The 18,053-nt window shown below is 47.3% G+C and overlaps 1 protein-coding gene across 2 annotated transcripts in view; it reads left to right on the forward strand.

Annotated features, from left to right (window-relative positions):
* Adcy9 (adenylate cyclase 9) overlaps positions 1-18,053 on the forward strand; it is a 129,048-nt gene that overhangs the window by 99,838 nt on the left and 11,157 nt on the right. Inside the window, exons 4-9 of one of the 2 annotated variants that reach the window (XM_013121709.3) lie at positions 1,278-1,439; positions 2,263-2,480; positions 7,319-7,421; positions 10,337-10,545; positions 15,088-15,247; positions 17,133-17,281. In XM_013121709.3, the coding sequence (XP_012977163.1) occupies positions 1,278-1,439; positions 2,263-2,480; positions 7,319-7,421; positions 10,337-10,545; positions 15,088-15,247; positions 17,133-17,281 (1,001 nt within the window). The remainder of the gene's footprint in view (positions 1-1,277; positions 1,440-2,262; positions 2,481-7,318; positions 7,422-10,336; positions 10,546-15,087; positions 15,248-17,132; positions 17,282-18,053) is intronic. The other variant, XM_005081664.4, reaches the window with a different exon arrangement.

Consider the following 18,053-nt stretch of genomic DNA (forward strand, 5'->3'; position numbering starts at 1 on the left):
CCACTGTTTTCTCTTCACTCCTAACAATCATTAATCTTATTTCTTTCTCTAGAACTACCTTTCCTGGGCATTTCACAACTTCTCAAATGGAATCACATAGTATATAGCCTTTTGTATCTTATTTTTATTGTTGTTGTTTGCTTTTTTGACAGTGGATATCCCTGGCGAAATGACCTAAAAGTCATTATGTAATTGTGTGACTGGGCTGACTTTGAATTTGTGACAATCCTCCTGTCTGCTTCCCAGGTTCTGGGATTACAGGTGTTCATCACCATGCCTGGCTTTTTTTCAATAAGCATGACGGAGGGCACTGAAGTATATAGACTTCTACAACACACGTGGGAAGCTTCGGGTAGTGGGGGCTGGGCAGACTCAGACAAATGGCAATGAATGCACAGTCGTGGCCACTCAGGAGACTGAGACAAACATCCCTAAACAAGACATCATAGAAGATGGAGCGGAGGGGCTGAAAGGTGAGGAGAAGGGCTGCAAAATGTCATCTTGTAGGTGGGACACCGCCATTGCCATCAGGAAGTCACTGCAGCTCAGTTACAGGCACGGGACAAGCACAGTGTTGGCCTTGTGAGCAGTCAGTAAAGGATGGGGTAGAGCTCATGGGACTCTGCCCTTCTGTGCTGAGCTTACTGGCTTACTGACAGACTCTGGAAGAGGGTGAGCCATTGTCTGTCTACTGATAAACCCACTAGGTTCTAGCGGGTAATTCCAAACCCATGGTCACAGCGATGGTTCTAGATAAACTCAGCGGATCACAGCACAAAGCAAAAAGCTGGGAGCGTGGGAAAGAGATTTGTAGGAAGGAGGGAGAACTGACAGAAGTAGAGGGAGATTTAAAAAAGAGTGAGTCTGAGAGTAATCAGAATGTGTTGTGTGCGCATGTGAAATTGTTAAAGGACAGATTTAATTGTAAAAAAGCATAGTGTGCCAAGGGTTTGTGTGTACGAAAGCAGGTTTTGATTTGTCACGGCTGAGTGATGTCCCCTTGTGTGAATGAGCACAGTTGGTTGATCTGTCCAAGCCAACGGGCATTTGTGTTTCCTTTTGGCTGTGCTGCCCTGGATTCACGCATAGGCTTTTGCCCTTTTCAAGCTGCCAGTTTGTTCTTAGCTCTTCCTGGACCTGTGCGGTTCAGTGAGCCTTCCTCTCGCTCCCATCATGTCTGTGTGGGGACAGAGTATAGCAACAACCCTGAACTGTTTGCACTGTGTGTCACGGAGGTGGTTTGCAAGTATACTCCCATGGCCTGCGTTTTCTCTCAGACGTGCCCTTCTTGCGGAACCACGTTTGCTCCCAAATCGGAAGCTGGTGCAGAAGGAGGAGCTGTGCAAAACGGCTGTCAGGATGAGCCTAAGACCGGCACCAAGGTAACAAGCTCATGGCTGTTGTTCCTGTCAGTACCTCTCCTGGCGCATCCACCTAAGGTGACATTCCTGTCTCGTCAACTTCTTAGCTCTGAGAATAACTCCTCTTAGGAATAGCCTTCCGCACCTTCTAGGTGTGGGGTTAAATAGAACCATAGATAAAATGATGGTGGGGCGGGGACTGTAGCTCAGTAGTGAAGGTAGAGCATGTGTTTTGCATGTGCAAGGCCCTAGATCTGATCCCCAGCACTGAAGAAAAATAAAACAACAACAAAAAACCAGGATGGCCAGTTAGAGCCCATCCGTATAAAGTAGAACTGGATGAGATTCTTCAAGGGCAGCCAGTTCAAAAGGCTTCACAGAGCTGTGGGCTGGGCTTTACGTTTGCTTGAATACAGAGGTGCAAAGGGGACAAAGCGCCTCCTCCAGGTAAGAGATGACCGAGGCTTTGAGACCAGGGCAGACTGGAGTGGAAAGCAGAGTGAAGCCTGAACAAAGCCTTCAGGAAGGCTTTGGACACTGCCTCCTTGGGAGCCCCGTCTCTGTCATTCTGCATCCGCCAGCATCAGCAAGGGACTCAGATGGGGCGTTTCTCAGAGCCACAGGCTCCCCAGAACCCTCCTTGAGCCTCCTTGGGGAGCCCATTGACCCTCGCTGTAGCCCTCTTCTGTGTTAAGCTCATCTTTTTCACTTCGTGGATGTTCTAAGACCTCTTTCTTCTGACTGCTGAACACCCAGACATGCCCGGTCCCAAAGCAGGGTTAGGGGAGAAGTGGAGTGTTGGGTGGGAGACTCCAGCATGCTGGGAGGGTAGGTGAGAACCGGCGTGTGCTCCTGGCCACGACTTCACCCCCTCTGCTCCTTCCTCTTTGTCTCGAGGCAGGCTTCTGGAGGACCCAACTCTAAAACCCAAAACGGACTCCTGAGCCCTCCTCCAGAGGAGAAGCTCACCAACAGCCAGACCTCCCTGTGTGAGATCCTGCAGGAGAAAGGACGGTGGGCAGGTGTGAGCTTGGACCAGTCAGCCCTCCTCCCGCTGAGGTTCAAGAACATCCGTGAGAAAACGGATGCCCACTTTGTGGATGTCATCAAAGAAGACAGGTAGGCCCCACAGCCTGCGGTGGTGGCGGTCTGCGGGAGCTGTGGTGCAGTCTGTGGGAGCTGTGCAGCTTTGTGGTGCAGTCTGTGGGAGCTGTGCAGCCTTGTGGTGCAGTCTGTGGGAGCTGTGCTCTTCCATGTGTTGCCTCATCCATGTGTTTGTTTTTATTCTGAGGTAATTTGAAATTCACTGCCTGATCTACCAACTTCTAGCATTTCATTTATTTTCTCTATTGCTATTATTTTATTTCTTTAGTGTGTGTGTGCGCCCCTGCATGTGAGTATAATACACATTAGAGGTCAGTTCATGGTTCAAATACAGATTGTTAGGCTTGGTGGCAAAAGCCATTACCTGCTGAGCCATCTCTCTGCTCTGTTAATTTTTAAGTAATTGTTTTGAGGACCATACAAAGAAATAGGTTTTGTGGTATTTTTATCATTATACATTTTTTTTTCTTATTTGCTCTTCCCCAGTGTTTTAGGGAGTAGTAGTTGACTCAGGGTCTCACTGTGTGTGGTCCTGGTTGGCCTAGAACTTACTATGTAGATCAAAATGGCCTTGAACTTGCAGCTTCAGCAGACATGTGTGTCACCACAACCAGTCTCTATTAGTTTTATCATTCATTTTTTTCTCTTCCTCCCTCCGTTCCCTTCTCCCACTACTCTTCCCATTTGACAGGTATTTTGGGTAGAATGGCCATTACTCCTTCATATAGCAATTCCTACAAATAAGGATGTTGTTTTACAAACATCAAATTTAAGAAGTTTAGGGATATTCTTTTTAGCCTTAAGTCCATATTGCAGATTGTGAAATGATCCATCACATCTTTGGCAGCACTTTCTCCCTCTAGCCCAAGATCCCATCTGGGCTCACATGTTGCATCCTTTACTGGTCGATCCTCTAGAGTCTCTTTTTAAATCTGAGACAGCCCTTTGGCCATCTTGCTTAGTCTTTTATGATTTTACAGAAAGACCTGGATGCTGGGTTTTGTGACTTTCCCTATCACACTTATGTTCTGCTTCCCTGGCCAGGCTTGTCCTTCATCCATGTCGTATCCAGAGGATGTGATGCCCATGAGTCATTAATATGTGATAGGCATCTTGATTGGGTGAAGTATTGCCGGTTCCTCCAAACTATTGCTATTAATTTCTCATTAGAACCAAATGGCAATCGTGGGTAGATCTCATAATTACCACACTTCCTGTCAGACTTCCTTAAGGTTAACTAGCATCTGTTGATGAGTCTTGCCTACAGCCATCCTAGCTGTGATAGTGTAAGTGGTGGGTTCCATCGGTGGAATGTTGCCATTGGTGTTCAGCAGCCACTGTAAGGAGGGCCCCTCCCTGTTCCCACTTCACCCACCATCGTTAGCTTGAATTCATGCACTCCCGTTCTGTCCCATCCTCTGCTTACTACACTCGAAAGCTTCAATCAGGCCAGTGACCCCTTTCAAACTGGCGACTGGGTCTTTTAGACGTGGTCTCTTTAACACAGCAGGATGTTCCAGACTCACTTCATACCTTCTCTGCCCTAGCTCAGGAATGAGCCTTTTCTCCAAGGTGCCCTGATTCCTTTGTGTGCTGAATGGTTTTGGAATATTTTGTTAATACTTAATTTATTGCTGTTGACTGAGCACATGCCTTGTGTGATTTCAGTCCTTTCCATATAAATTGAAACTTGTTTTATGTTCTCATATATGGCTTGTTATGGTGAAGATATGTGCACTTGAAAAGAATGTATATTCTGGGTATGGTCAGTCCTTAACTATTTTGTATTTTGTAAGCATCAGTTAGGTTCAGGTGGTTGACAGTATTGTTTTGACAGTCTGTTTGTTCACTTGTTTTCTGTTGTTCTGTCCATTATTGAGAAAAGAACATCAGTCTCTCCAGTAGTACTCTGGGAGTTTGGTGGTATCTAAACACCCAGACCATAATTTAGTTGTAGCTCCAGGAGTTACAGATTCACACCTGTTCTGGATTCCATTCTGACACAGTACTAAACACCGTGACCAAAAGCAACATGGGGAGGAGAGGGTTTATGTCACCTTACTCTTCCAGGTCACAATGCATCATTGAAGGAAGTCAGGGCAGGAACTCAAGGCAGGAATCTGGAATAGAAGCCATAACAGAACACTGCTCACTGGCTCTCCCCGGCTCATACTTAGCTATCTTTTTTATACAGCCCAGGGTCACCTGCCTGGGGGTGGCACTGCCCACAGCAGCCTGGACCCTCTCATACCCATCAGCTTTAAAGGCCAACGTCCACTTACCAGTCTGATCTGGTAAATTCCTCAAGTCCCCCACATAACTCTGGTTATCTCAGGTTGACGGCTGAAACTAAACTAGGACTACATTCTTAGGCTGTATTTCTTGGCTTTGAATTAATGTTAAATCACTTTGTTTTAAATGAAGAGATCTTACAGTGTATACCAGTTACTCTCCTTTCGTTGTTCATGCCTGTGCTGTTACGTGTATCCCAGTGGCATGGGTTAACAGTCCCTGTCCTCTTACCCCAGACTCTCAGGAGTCTTGAGTTCATCTATAGTGATTACATTTCTTCTGTACGTGTTTGTATTGTCAAATTCTTTGTAACATTGGGTTGTATTGACATTGTGTGTGACATTTAGAAAATCTAAATATCATTCTGTCTCTTTAAAGACTATTTAGTTTTTGTCTCAGCAAACAGTTCACTTATCTGAATTCAAATGGTCTTTTAGCTTTAACCGGGCAGCTTGGAATCAGCTGCTCACGTGCAATTAAGAAGCAATTCCAAGAGTCAGAATTGATGTGAGGATAATTTCTATACAGGACCTGGGCTTCTTCTAGCCTACCTCTTACTTTCTGGGACTTGTAACCTCATTCTTTATCTGTAGTCACCCCAAACTATATGTTCTAATTTGGTGTTAACTTAAATTGTTAATATTTATTTTTATTTATTCATATAAATGTTTTGTCAGCATAGATGTGTTATATGTGTGGAGGTAAGAAGTGGACATCAGATCCTCTGACCCAGGAGTTATCATGATTGTGAGCCACCATGTGGGTGTTGGTGACTGAGCCTGGATCCTCTGCAAGAACAATGAATACTTTTTAAATTATTTTTATTTAAATTAAAAACAATCTTATTTTACATACTAATCACGGTTTCCTTCCATTCCCCCCACAAACCCACCATCCTACCCCCAATCCACTCCTCAGGGAGGTTGAAGCCTCCTATGAGGGTCATCAAAGTCTGTCACATCATTTGAGGCAGGACCTAGGCCCTCCCCATGTGTCTAGGCTGAGAGAGTATCCCTCCATATGGAATGGATTCCCAAAGCCCATTCGTGCACTAGGGGTAAATACTGGTTCCACTGCCAGAGGCCCCATAGGCGCAATGAATACTCTTCATAGTGGAGCAATCTCTCCAGTCCCTATTTTCTAGTTTTTAAGCCGTTGAAACTGAGTTTTTGAGCCAGGAATGGTTATACAAACCCAAGATCCCGGTACTTGAGGGAGGAGTCTCTCTTCTCCCCTCCCCTTTCTTTCCCCTCCTTTCTCCTCTTCTCCTCCTTCCCCACCCATGCCCCAGTCTTATTTATAGCCTGTGTGTTCTTAAGCTCTTATCGTCCTGCCGTGGCCTTCTGAGTGCTGGGATTACAGGTTTTTCCATCAGAGGGTTAGCCAGCGGCACTACCTCCTGCCTGTCTTTTCAGGAAAAACCAAATGAAGGTAAAGGTGGGACCCTTACCTGGCTTCCTCCCCTTCCTGCAAGGGTGCCTCCTCTCCTTCACCTGTCTTGACTACTCTCTTGTGCCTCCAAGCAGTTGTTTTTGTATTTTCTGTGAGACCCAAGAAGCAGAAACTCCCAATATTAATTACAAAAGAGCCGCACAGCTTTACAGGGTCAATTCTGCTACTCGACTGCTGACATGGAGGCACCGTAATCTTCTGGAAGCTGCTTGGCCATCTTCCCTCTGTCATTGGAAAGACAGGCAGAGCAATATGAAGGAACAGACCTCCCTCTTTTGAGTCTGAGAAGATAAGTCATTGCATGTCTGTCACAGAAAAGAATCCAGTCTGCAGCCTGAGGAGGAGGAGGTGCACCACTGTGGCAGACACGTTTGGTGCTCTCCCTGTTTTATGTGATGCCAAGCTAATGGCTACTGCGTGTGGGAGAGAGATTACACCCCATATTTGTATTTACCTTCTGAAATCACACCAGTGTTCCCTTAAATTTACAGTAATTCTCCAAATCATAACAATGATATTACAATTTGCTGACAGTCCATAAAGGAATTAGAGAGTCATGTAAATTAGGTGTGATTTCTCAGCTATTAAAGTCTTTGAGCATGATCACTTTTCAGGTCTCACCTGCACTCTGAATATCTGACAGTAGCCCCGCAATTACCCCAGCAGTAAACACCATGACAGTAACAGCTAGTTAGATTTGAGGTGTAATTACTGTCAGTATTCTGGGTGACAGGAAGCTTTTGGAATTGCCTTCATTTGACGCCTCCAAATCAGTGCAAGTCCTCTAGGCACCAAGATCTGCTGGCTCTCGGGGAAGATCATCTCACAGGATCAAAGAGCTGCCTTCTCTGTCCGCCAGCCCTGGATATGTGGACCACATTCCGAAGCAGGGTCTAATAATGAGCGTGGTGACCATGGGCAATTGTCATCCTTCACGGGGAACACAGCATCTGGTTGTGTCTAGAGACACAAAGGGATTTCTTGAGGTCTGCTTGTGGAAACAGCACCTGTCACAGTGTCACAGAGGTAGCTTTGGTGATGTGCTCAGTGAACGGCGCCTAAGATGGACTCTGCTGGTGCTGACGGAGTGCATTGATTGTTTCTTCCAGCCTGATGAAAGATTATTTCTTCAAGCCACCCATCAATCAGTTCAGCCTGAACTTCCTGGACCAGGAGCTAGAGCGATCCTACAGAACCAGCTATCAGGAAGAGGTATGTTCTTACTGCAACCTCACAACAGTCGCCGTTCTCATGGGACACTGTTGGTTTGTGTTTTACCAAGTGATAGGAAAATGAAGGCTGGTGTTGACTTCCCACAACACAACTGTGTTGGAACTGTATGTGGATTTGTCTTTGCTAGGGAGAAACCAAGGCTCTTTATGCAGATTGTCTCCTCCTTAGCTTGTGTTTCTAGTCTTCTAATGACCATACCCAGCCCTGGAAGGATGCCTTGTCACACCTGTTCTGGGTTCTTGAGTGACACTTCTCTCCCCATAGTGCTGTCACTTCCAACTCTCTGAAATGGGACCAGAAAATGAGGAGGTCTGTACGTCCATCCAGAATGTGGGGTTCATATCCCCTCTGCCGCACCACCATCTTAGCACTCTTGAGTTAAGGGGTTAACTTTCCTCTCTGCTCACACATCATTTCCCCCCAAGAAACAGTCCTTGACACCAGCTAGATTTTACTCCCCTGTATCTTCTTTCTTTTTTATGTGCACCCCATATTGAAATCGCATCTTATTTCTAAACCTAACACTTAGCTCTCTGTTTCAATGCTATCTAAATCCCAGCACAGCCCACACACCACATATATTCAGTGGGCATGCTTGAAAGGAATGAATGGAAGATCCCGCAGCCTGGTTGGAGCTCTAGGTAGCAGATCCCAGCTCTCTTTCCCTTGGCCTCCAACCTGATTTGAGTGTCCTAGAGCTAAAAGTGCACCATCGCTGGACCCCAGGACGAAGACGAATTTCATTCAGATTTCACTTGCTTGTTAGGCAGATCTGCATGTCAGTTATGTCCAGGCCACGACCCAGGGAGACCATGATGTGCAAGATATGGCTAATCTTTTTTTTTTTTTGAACAGACCAAGTGGACTTACTTTTAATTTTTGGTGGTCCTTACAGGGCAAGCCTGGGGACCTTATGCATGCTAAGTACACCCCTATTGAGCTAAATCTCTCACCATTAGCTTTAAGAATTTTTTTGCCCTAAAGATTTGCTAAGTCTGTCTATGGCTATACCACCCTGAATGTTCCCAGTCTCCTCTGATCTTTTTTTTTTTAATTTTATTTTCCAGTTTAAATTTAGATAAGAAACAAGGTTGCTTCACAAGTCAGTTCCAGGTCCCTCTCCCATTCCCTCCCTTCCTCCCGTGCCCTCCCCCCCCCCGCCCCCGTTATCCCCTCATTTCTCCAGGGAGGGTGAGGCTCTCCATGGGGGTATGCATAGTGTGTCATTTCATATAGGGCAGGGCCTAGACCCTTCCCCAAGAGTTCAGGGTGAGAGTGCACCTCACATTGTTCTATGGGAGTCCAAAGTCCGTGTGTATACTTGGGATGGGTACTGATCTGCTGCCCAAGGCTCAGTAGATTCCCTAGGCCTCTTCACTGACACCCAGATTCAGGGGGGTCTTGATCAGTCCCATGCTGGCTTCCCAGGCTAATGCCTGGGAGATATGGCTAATCTTTACCTTGTGTGGTTATGATTGATGTCCTATGAGTCCCCCCACTGGACAGTGAATGTCATTGAACATTCCAAACACAATACTGCAGGTATTTGCCTAATGTAAGAAGTATTGAGCCTTAGCACTCCAGACAAGGAGTTGGTAAAGTTGGGAAACCTTGATAGTCAGGTGAGAATGAAGTCCCCTATTGGCTGCCCTGAGTCTTCTCTGCCCAAGCCCTGGCTACTCCCCAGAATGCTAATTAGATTCCCAGAGAGAGCAATGACATACATGTGCCTCTGCAGGGGAGGTTATTGTGGCAGCTTCACCGTCAAGATCTTAGGATTTTTTTTTAGGGAACCTCCAAAGTTAGGACCAGACCCGTGGCCATCTTCAGAGCCTCTGAATTCCCTGTATAGGTATTAGGACTCTATCCCTGTGTCCACTTTGCTTAGGTGAATCCAGGCTTTACATTGGGGCTGACCAGCACTCTCATTTCCCAAGGCCAAGTCCTGACTTTTCCTATCTTCTCCGCTCCTGGGGTCTATCCAAGGCCGAGGAACTGAGACAGTTTGACCTGAAAGTAACTTGCATTAAACTGAGAGCTGGTCACAGGCCTTCCCTCCTACATACCTCCAGCCCCTTCATCCCTGACCCCCGCTGCCAAGGCTGAATGCAAAAGCCCATCAGCAGTGTACTGTGTTCTGGTCCTTTCTCCAAAGCCCCTGGCCACACAGTCTCTCTTCATCCTAAGACAGGCCTGGGGCTTGGGGAGTCAGCTTATCTGACTCTCATTCCTTGTGTTACCTGGGGTTAGCCACGCTTGACCTCTATCTACACACAGGGAGCAGTGGTGCCTCTTCCTCTGTGGGTGTGGAGAGCTCTGACTGAGATGGTGCCTCTCTGAAGGGCCTACAGGGGTCTGGAACTGGACTTATGGATAATTTTAAACAACCCGTGCGTGTGCTGGAAATCAAACCCAGGCCCTCTGGGAGAACAACAGATAAGCTTAACTGCTGGGCCCTCATTCCAGCTTGGAAGGCTCTCTTGGTAAAGGTTCTGTGCTCCCATTGCACACATGGAAGCTTTCCTGGGCTGCTGCTGCTCTGTCTTCTGCCTGTCTTACAGTGAAGCCAGCTTTCACAGCCATCCCTTCACTGGGTGCTTCCCTCACCTCCTGCCTTCACAGATGTGTCCTCCTAGACTCTAAGGCAGTAACTCCTCTTTCAGAGTGACTATGTAAATGTGTTTGAGTCTGTTGACTTTCAATCTGTTGCTCTGTGACCCTAGTCAAGTTTCTTAACTTCTCTTTGCCTCCTCTCTAAATTTGGCAGTAATGAGGCGATGATCCACATGGAGCACGCCCCAGCCTGCGCCTGGTCAGGAGCACTCCCTTACAGGGTACTTCCTGGCCATCTGTGGATAGCTCTGTTCATCCCTGTCCTTTCCTGCTCTAAACAGGTCATCAAGAATTCTCCTGTGAAGACCTTTGCCAGTGCCACCTTCAGTTCCCTCCTGGATGTGTTTCTGTCTACCACGGTGTTCCTGATCCTCTCCATCACCTGCTTCCTAAAATATGCAGCCACTGCTGCTCCTCCCCCACCGGCTGCCCTGGCCGTCTTTGGTGCAGACCTGCTGCTGGAGGTGCTGTCCCTAGTAGTGTCCATCAGGTATGCCCCCAATTGGAGGAGTGGCTCTCCAACGTTTAGCTTCTAGCTCCCTCTTCTGGCTCCACAGTTGATGGCAAAACTGACTAACCAAGGCAGGAGCCAGGAGTCTGAAGAGAGCAGAACTTCCCTTCCTCCCTCTCACCCCATTCCGCCCCCTCGCAGGCACTGACTTCCACTCCACCCAGGTGGGACACTAGAGAGGCCAGACCCCTGTGCAGCCCAGCTGATGCCAGATGGGCCCTGGATCTCCTAAATTAGAGGTGAAAAGTTGAGAAAGAAGAAAGGGAGGCAGAAGTTCAAAGGGCAGGCAGAAGTCTCTGCTAACCTAGGAGCCAGGCCAGCCCAGCTGAGGAAGTTGTGCCAAATGTCTGAGCTTGGAATAGGCAGCACTTACTTAGATATACTTAGATATGCCACCAATACCAAACGTGCAAACAACAAGAAAGAAGATAACTTGTACTTTATAAAGGTTTTTAGAAGTAGTATTAAAAAGAATACCATTGAAGCTAGGGCATGGTGTCACACACCTATAATCCTAGCACTTGGGAGATGGAAGCAGGAGGATCAGGAATTCAAAGTCATTTTGGCTGCTTAGCAAGTTCAAGGCTACCTGGGCTACATAAGTGTCACGTCTGCTGCGAGGCCTGTGTCTGAGAACGTGCGGAGGGTGTCAGGGATTGACAACACAGAGACTCGTTCAACGATGTAAAGAAAACTTTAAACAGGCTCCAAAAAGGTTCAAGAAAACTTCCTAAGAAAGGCTCCCACCAGAGAAGCTTCTGCTCTCTCCTCTCCCCTGGCTGGTTCTGCTCTGACCCCAGAGGTGGATGTGTGTGGGTTTTTAAGGTGCGATTAGTCTTTGGACAAGGTCGAGGTCAGGGCGGTTTCCGTGGGAAGGCCTTTCCCAGGAACTTATTGTATCGTTTTTAGTAAACATGTTTTTACTAAATATTGTCTTACAGCTGCCTACTCCCAGGCAGAAGGGGAAGTGGGTCTCTGCTCAAGGTCTGGTGTTCCCACACATAAGATCTGTCTCAAAACAAACAAAAAAACTCTCAGAGAGAAAGACAGAACAGCTTGGAGTGGGAAGGAATAAAGGTCGCATCTGTGACGAGGATCTGACACCTACAGCATATAAAGTTCATACAGCTCAGTAATAAAGAGACAGCCAGCCCATTATATTTTCAATTAAAAACAATTTCTTCATTACAATATATTCTTATCAGTTTCCCTTCCCTGATCTTCCTCACCATCCAGCTCCTGCTACTGCTGGGCATGGGGCCTATCCTTAAGTGTGGTTTATACTCCGAGTGAGATTCCACTGGAGAAAATAGTTTATCCTTTGCAAGCAGTTGTCAGTTGAAGACAGCATCTTGGTTAGGGATAGGCACTCTTGTCCACTTCCCCTTCTCAGCTTTGGGATCACATTGGGCCCAGACGTGTGTAGGTCCTGTGCTTGCTGCCTCAGTCTGTCTGAATGCGTGTGTCTGTCAGTCCAAGAGACACTGTTCTCTTGGAACCATCTATACCCTCTGGCTCTTACAGTAGCTCCACCTCCTGTCCTACATGGCCCCTGGCCCCTGAGGAGGAGGGTTCTGTAAAGGTGTCCCATTTAGGACCGAGTGCTTCAGAGTCCCTGCCCCTCTTCCCGTTGTCCAGTTGTGGGTCTCTCTGTTCGCATTTACTTTAGGAGGGAACTTCTCTGGTGATGGCTGAGCAAGACAATGATCTATGCATATAGCAGAATAAAACAGCCCATTTTAAGTAGATACAAGACCAACCCAAGGTTCTGGGAAACCCAGAGCTTTCTGCCATTTCTTAGTAGGTATGGATGCCCAGAGCATTTTATTTGCAAGCACACCCATCCCCAAAAAAAACGTGCTTACCTCCTGGCTACTGTGACAGGAGGTCCTTGACCAGCATGCCATGCTTCAGTCTAGCTAAATCCACTGATAATTGCCCCCAAGAGCTAGAGCTAAGACAGAAATGGAAACACCCCCAAGCAGGAGGGAAAAAACAGCTTAAATCTGTCCCTGAGACTCCCATATTTATCTTTATCTTCAGGGTGGGCTGTCTGGGACACCCATCTCTTCCCCTTCTCACTCACCACCCGGAAGTTCCCTCTTAGCTACAGAAACTGCCCTTGCCCCTAGTTGAAATGATGTGTCTGCACCATCGCTGAAATCCCCTGCTCCAGTCCCTGTGCACCCTTCCAGTTTGCACTCCCAGAGAAATGGCTCACACACAAGTCTTGCCAGGGCCTGCATGTATGAAACTCAAGCCTAGAACTACCTCCACCTGTGAATGTTCTTTTTTTCTTTTTTGTCTGTTTTTCAGTGGTGCTAGGCAAGTATCATCTCATGAGGTGGAGACACCCCCAGTCTTTTTTTTTTCTCCTCTTTTTATTTTGAGACACTAAGTAGCCTAGGTCTTCTTGCCTCTTGAGTACCTGTGCTACCAGATATGGATTGTTTTCCTTTTAAATGACCGTGTAACTGAGCATTGTGGTCCATACCTATAAGCCTAGGCATTTCAAAATGGAGGCTGAAGGACCAGAAGTTAAAGGTCTTCCTTAGAAACATGCCAAGTTTGAGACCAGAAATCTCAGAAAACCAAAAATTGAAAATAAAATGAATTTTATTATTCTAGTTCACATGTAGTAAACTCATTCATTCAGATAAAGAATTCAGGGGCTGGGGATGTAGCTCAGTGGTAGAGTCAGGGTCCTGGGTTCAATGTGCGGCACTGCCATAAAAGCGTAAAAATCAGTGAGTTTTAGTAATGAACAAATATCTCACAGTGTAATCTGAAGATGGTTCTGTCACCCAAAAGAAGCTGTGCCTGTGTGTACTCTCCTACACCCAGACCCTCTAGGTTTCTGTCTAAAGCCTAGAGTTTCTGGTTTCTATGCCTTTTTATGATGACTCTTTAATCAATGTTCCTGTTCCTTTATATCTAGTTGGGAAGAATTAGCCCCACCTGAGCTTAGCTGCAGAGGACTGTTCCTACCTGCACACTCCGTAGGAGTCTGATGAGCCAGGCAACCACTTTACTCCTTCGTGGACGTGCAGCACCACAGTGGCAAACACTAGGAGAGGCTGCTCTCAGATCAGAAAGACCTACATGGGAGGTTATGTAGGTGCCCAGGGAAGCCAGTGCTTAGGCTTCCAGCTCAGAGCCTCTCCTCCCACACCAGCCTCAGGAAAATCACCGAGACTGTAGGATCTTGGGGACCATGGTGAAGTATTCCAAGCACCCCATATCCTGACTGCGATTCAGCTCCCTTTGTCCTCCTGTCTACAAGCTCTGAGTCTTGCTTGTGAGAGGATCCGTGGTTTTTCTCACCGATGTTACAAGACCTCTGTTTTCATTTAGATTTTAGGAAGCCAGTGCAGTCCAAGGACCCTAAAAGTGTACTTGATTCTCTGTGGGAAATGGCCAGAAGATAGGGAATTGCTGGTCATGGCTGAGCATAGCTGATATAGCTGTTTAGGGTTTAAAGCCAAAAGTGCAGGTTCCGGTCGCTTGCGAGGCACCTGTGCTGCTGGTCACCACAGTGGCTCCTGACCAGAGGTGAAAGCAGTGAACCTGTCCATACGCCCAGCAACAGGCCTAGGAGACACTCTGTTAGTCTCATCCCAGGATCCCAATGTCCTCTCCTCTTCCTACTGCTGCCTGCCCTACCCTGGCCCAGGGAGCCCCTTGCTCAAGCAAGACCTAATCTTCCCTAGTCCCTGCTCTTCATAGGAGGATTTTACCACATTACCATCACTTTCCTGGGGTGTAGCCCACCCAGCTCTACAATGGTAAGAAGAGTCATAATATCCTGCCACTGGAATATGAAATTAAAAAGCTGTCTGCTGTACTCTGTCCTACCATGATCCAGCTGTGGACGAGACAGCTGGACGTACAGGGGTGGGGTTAGTGGCAGTGAGCTGTGACCTGGTTTTCCAAAAGACTGAATGACTCTTAATGGCCTAGCCAAAACAGAATCTGTTTGGCTTGCAGCAGAGCTAAAACCTCCAAAACCACCTGCTTGTGCACAGGACACAGTGAGCACCAGGTTGGGATGTTATTAGCAAGCTTTTTGCCTCTGTGGCTTCCAAAGAGAAGGTAGCAGTGGTTTTGTGGGTCCCAGTGGGGTGTCATTGTGTGACCCTGGAAAGGCATCTCTGTCCCTACCTACTCACAACAACCCTTTCCCATTATGACCACCAAAAGGCTCAATAGAACACCTCCAGAGAAGCTCCATTCAGGGCTTCCTGACCAGCAGTAGACTTAATTTGAGGTCATTATTGTTCTGTCAAGCCCCACTGACCAACATAAATTTTTGCTAAGTGTATTTTGCCCAAATGGAGCAGATGACCTCACATTTGGGTATGAAGATCTGTGAGTACAGCCAGTTCACTCACTTGTTGACAAGTTAGGGGTGCAGTCTGTTGCCCTAGGCTTCCCCCCCAGGCATCAGAAGCTGTAACATGGGGCATTTGAGACATGGCATACTAACCCTCTCTTCCTGGTCCTCTCTGCTCTGTGTCCCAGAATGGTGTTCTTCCTAGAGGATGTCATGATGTGCACAAAGCGGTTGCTGGAATGGATCGCCGGCTGGCTCCCTCGACACTGCATTGGGGCCATCTTGGTGTCTCTTCCTGCCCTGGCTGTCTATTCACACATCACCTCTGAGTTCGAGACAAACATACATGTAAGTAGCAGCAGGCCATCTTCTCTCCCTGTTTCCCAGGCTCCCTAACGCCTTCTCTCACTCTAAGTCTGATTCCTTGGGATAGAGCTGAAATATAAGTCCTTAGAGAGGTACACTCAGTAACTGCCACCAGCTATCCTCTAACACAAAGCATGAGCTGGGCATGTGGCCCCTACCAGTGGCGGTGGCCCAGTCCTTAGAAGGCTGAGGCAGGAACACCAGGAGTTCAAGGTCATCCTTAACTACATAGACTTTGAAGCTAGTCTGGACTATATATATATAATAGCCTGTCACAAAGCACACGTGAGCGCGTGTGCGCACACACACACACAGGTATACTCGGCAGTGTAGACCTTCCAGAAAAGAGGACATGAGATTTTTCCAACTTCACTCAGTATCCATCAACAAGTTCCAGATCAATTACAGTCTCGGCTTCCTGTGGTTCAAAGTTTCAACCTTTTATCTTTACAGTGGTGCAGCAGTGTACCCAAATGACAATTCTGACTTCACTTCCATCTTTCTCAGCCATTTTGCTAAGATCGCATGGAAGTCACTGGTTTTCACTTTCAGCACTCAGTGAATAATAGCTGATAGCAAATAGGCTTGGTATTAGATGGCTTTGCCAAACTGTGGGGTTATGTGGGTGCTCTGGGCGCGGCTAAGCTAGACCAAGCTGTGGTGTTTGAAAGACTCGGGTGTTTGAAAAACTTCTTGTTTGTGATACTCGTTGTCTGTCACACTCTTCTTTTTAACTTGGGGGGCACTGGGACTCAGGCCCCAGGCTTCGCTACAGCTGCTCTCTCACAGAGTCACATCCTGCATCCATCTGAACATTTGTACTTTGCCTCATGCTTTACAAAGTAGCATCTGCCCTGCATGTCCAGATGACACAGGACAACCTGCCAGTCTGCTAAAGTCACTGGCAGGCACCTGGACCAGCTGCTCTGCGAAGGAGTTTTGGAGTTAAACTCCATAAAGAATGAGCTAGTTGTGGGAACATTTGCTTCTTGGCCTTTAGGTTGAGTTCTAGTGCAGTGTGTGCCTGGGTGTGAGAAGAGCTTCCAGGGGCATCTGGTGTCTTAGCATCAGATCACATCTTAGTGCTCACAGCAGGACTGAAGGAAGTGACTGGCCCCACAGTGATAGGGCCTAATCAGCTGCTTCCCTTTCCTGTCTGTCAAAGTGATGCGTGCCATTTTACACGCCTGAGGAATATTCTCTTAACAGTGTGAACGTGTAACCTAACATGCTGTGCCACTGGACAAACATGCGGTCTGATTTTAAAACCAGTTAGTTACCAAAGGAAGACTCCCTGTGTGTTTCCTGGTTGCTTTTTGTCACTGTGACCAAGTAGGTGATGAGAAACACTATAAGGGATAGAGAGTTGGTTCTGGCTCGGGACTTTAGGGTATAATGTGTCGCAGTAGGGAAGGCATAGCTCCATGATAGTCAGGCTGAGACTCTGCATCTCCTTTCAGATATGTGAAACAGGAAGCAGAGACAGACTAGGAAGCAAACCAGATTGTAACCCTCAAGGCCCTGCCCTCCAGAGCGCCTCTTCCTCCTGCTAGGCTTTACTCCCCAAAGATCCCACAGCCTCTCCAGTAACACCGCTAGCTGGAGACCAAGTGCTCAAACACATGAGTCTCTGGGAGGCCCTTTACACTCAAGCCATCACAAGTGGTATCAGAGATGCTTGGTGTTGAACAAAGCACCGTGAGTGGGCCCTCTTAGTCCGAGGCATGGGCAGGACCGCGTGGAGGTGGGACAGGCTCTCCTAACAGCATGGGTAGGACTGCGTGGAGGTGGGACAGGCTCTCCTAACAGCATGGGTAGGACTGTGTGGAGGTGGGACAGGCTCTCCTAACAGCGGCTTCTCTTGCAGTTCACCATGTTCACAGGCTCTGCTGTGCTGGTGGCCGTCGTGCATTACTGTAACTTCTGCCAGCTCAGCTCCTGGATGAGGTCCTCCCTCGCCACCATCGTGGGGGCTGGGCCGTTGCTTCTGCTGTACATCTCCCTGTGCCAAGACAGGTATGTGACCGTACTCTCAACAGTGGCTCCGTCCGTGTTAGTGCTGTGTGATCTTCCAGCACACGTGGTACCCAAAGAGTACCAGCTGGGGATGAGGCTCGGTGATGAAGTGCCTGCCTGGCATGCAAAGGCCTTAGTTCAGTCTCCAGGACTAACTGCCCCAAAACCCAAAATGCAATAAAGTGCCATAAGAATGACATGAGAAAGATAAAGAAAGTCATATATAACAGCATGCTATAGATGGAGCATCCTTATTCTGAAAGCCTCCACTCTAGATACTAGAAAACCTAACATTTTGATCATTGGCGTGCTATCAGTGCCAGGTGTCTGACAACTCAGGGTCCACAAGCTTTGTTCCATACACAGAATTATTTAAAAATTTGTATAAAATTGCCAGGCAGTGGTGGTGCACGCCTTTGATCCCAGCACTTGAGAGGCAGAAGCAGGTGGATCTCTGTGAATTCCAGACCAGCCTGGTCTACAAGATCTAGTTCCAGGACAGCCTCCAAAGCCACAGAGAAACCCTGTCTCGAAACTCCCCCCCCAAAAAAAATTTGTATAAATTACCTTCAGTTTTTGTGTATAGCATGTATATATTGAAACATAAATGAACTTTGGGTTTAGCCTTAGTTTCTATCCCTAAAAGATGTCTATATTATCAGTTGTGTGCAAATATTCAAAATTCCACAAGATTTATGATCCAGGCTACTTAGATTTGGGAATTCGGTCTGTATATATTTGAATATAGATGCTCTTGGGCACCTGCCTCTGG

This window comes from Mesocricetus auratus, unplaced genomic scaffold (genome assembly GCF_017639785.1).
Source record: "Mesocricetus auratus isolate SY011 unplaced genomic scaffold, BCM_Maur_2.0 Super-Scaffold_100007, whole genome shotgun sequence".
NCBI lineage: Eukaryota > Metazoa > Chordata > Mammalia > Rodentia > Cricetidae > Mesocricetus > Mesocricetus auratus.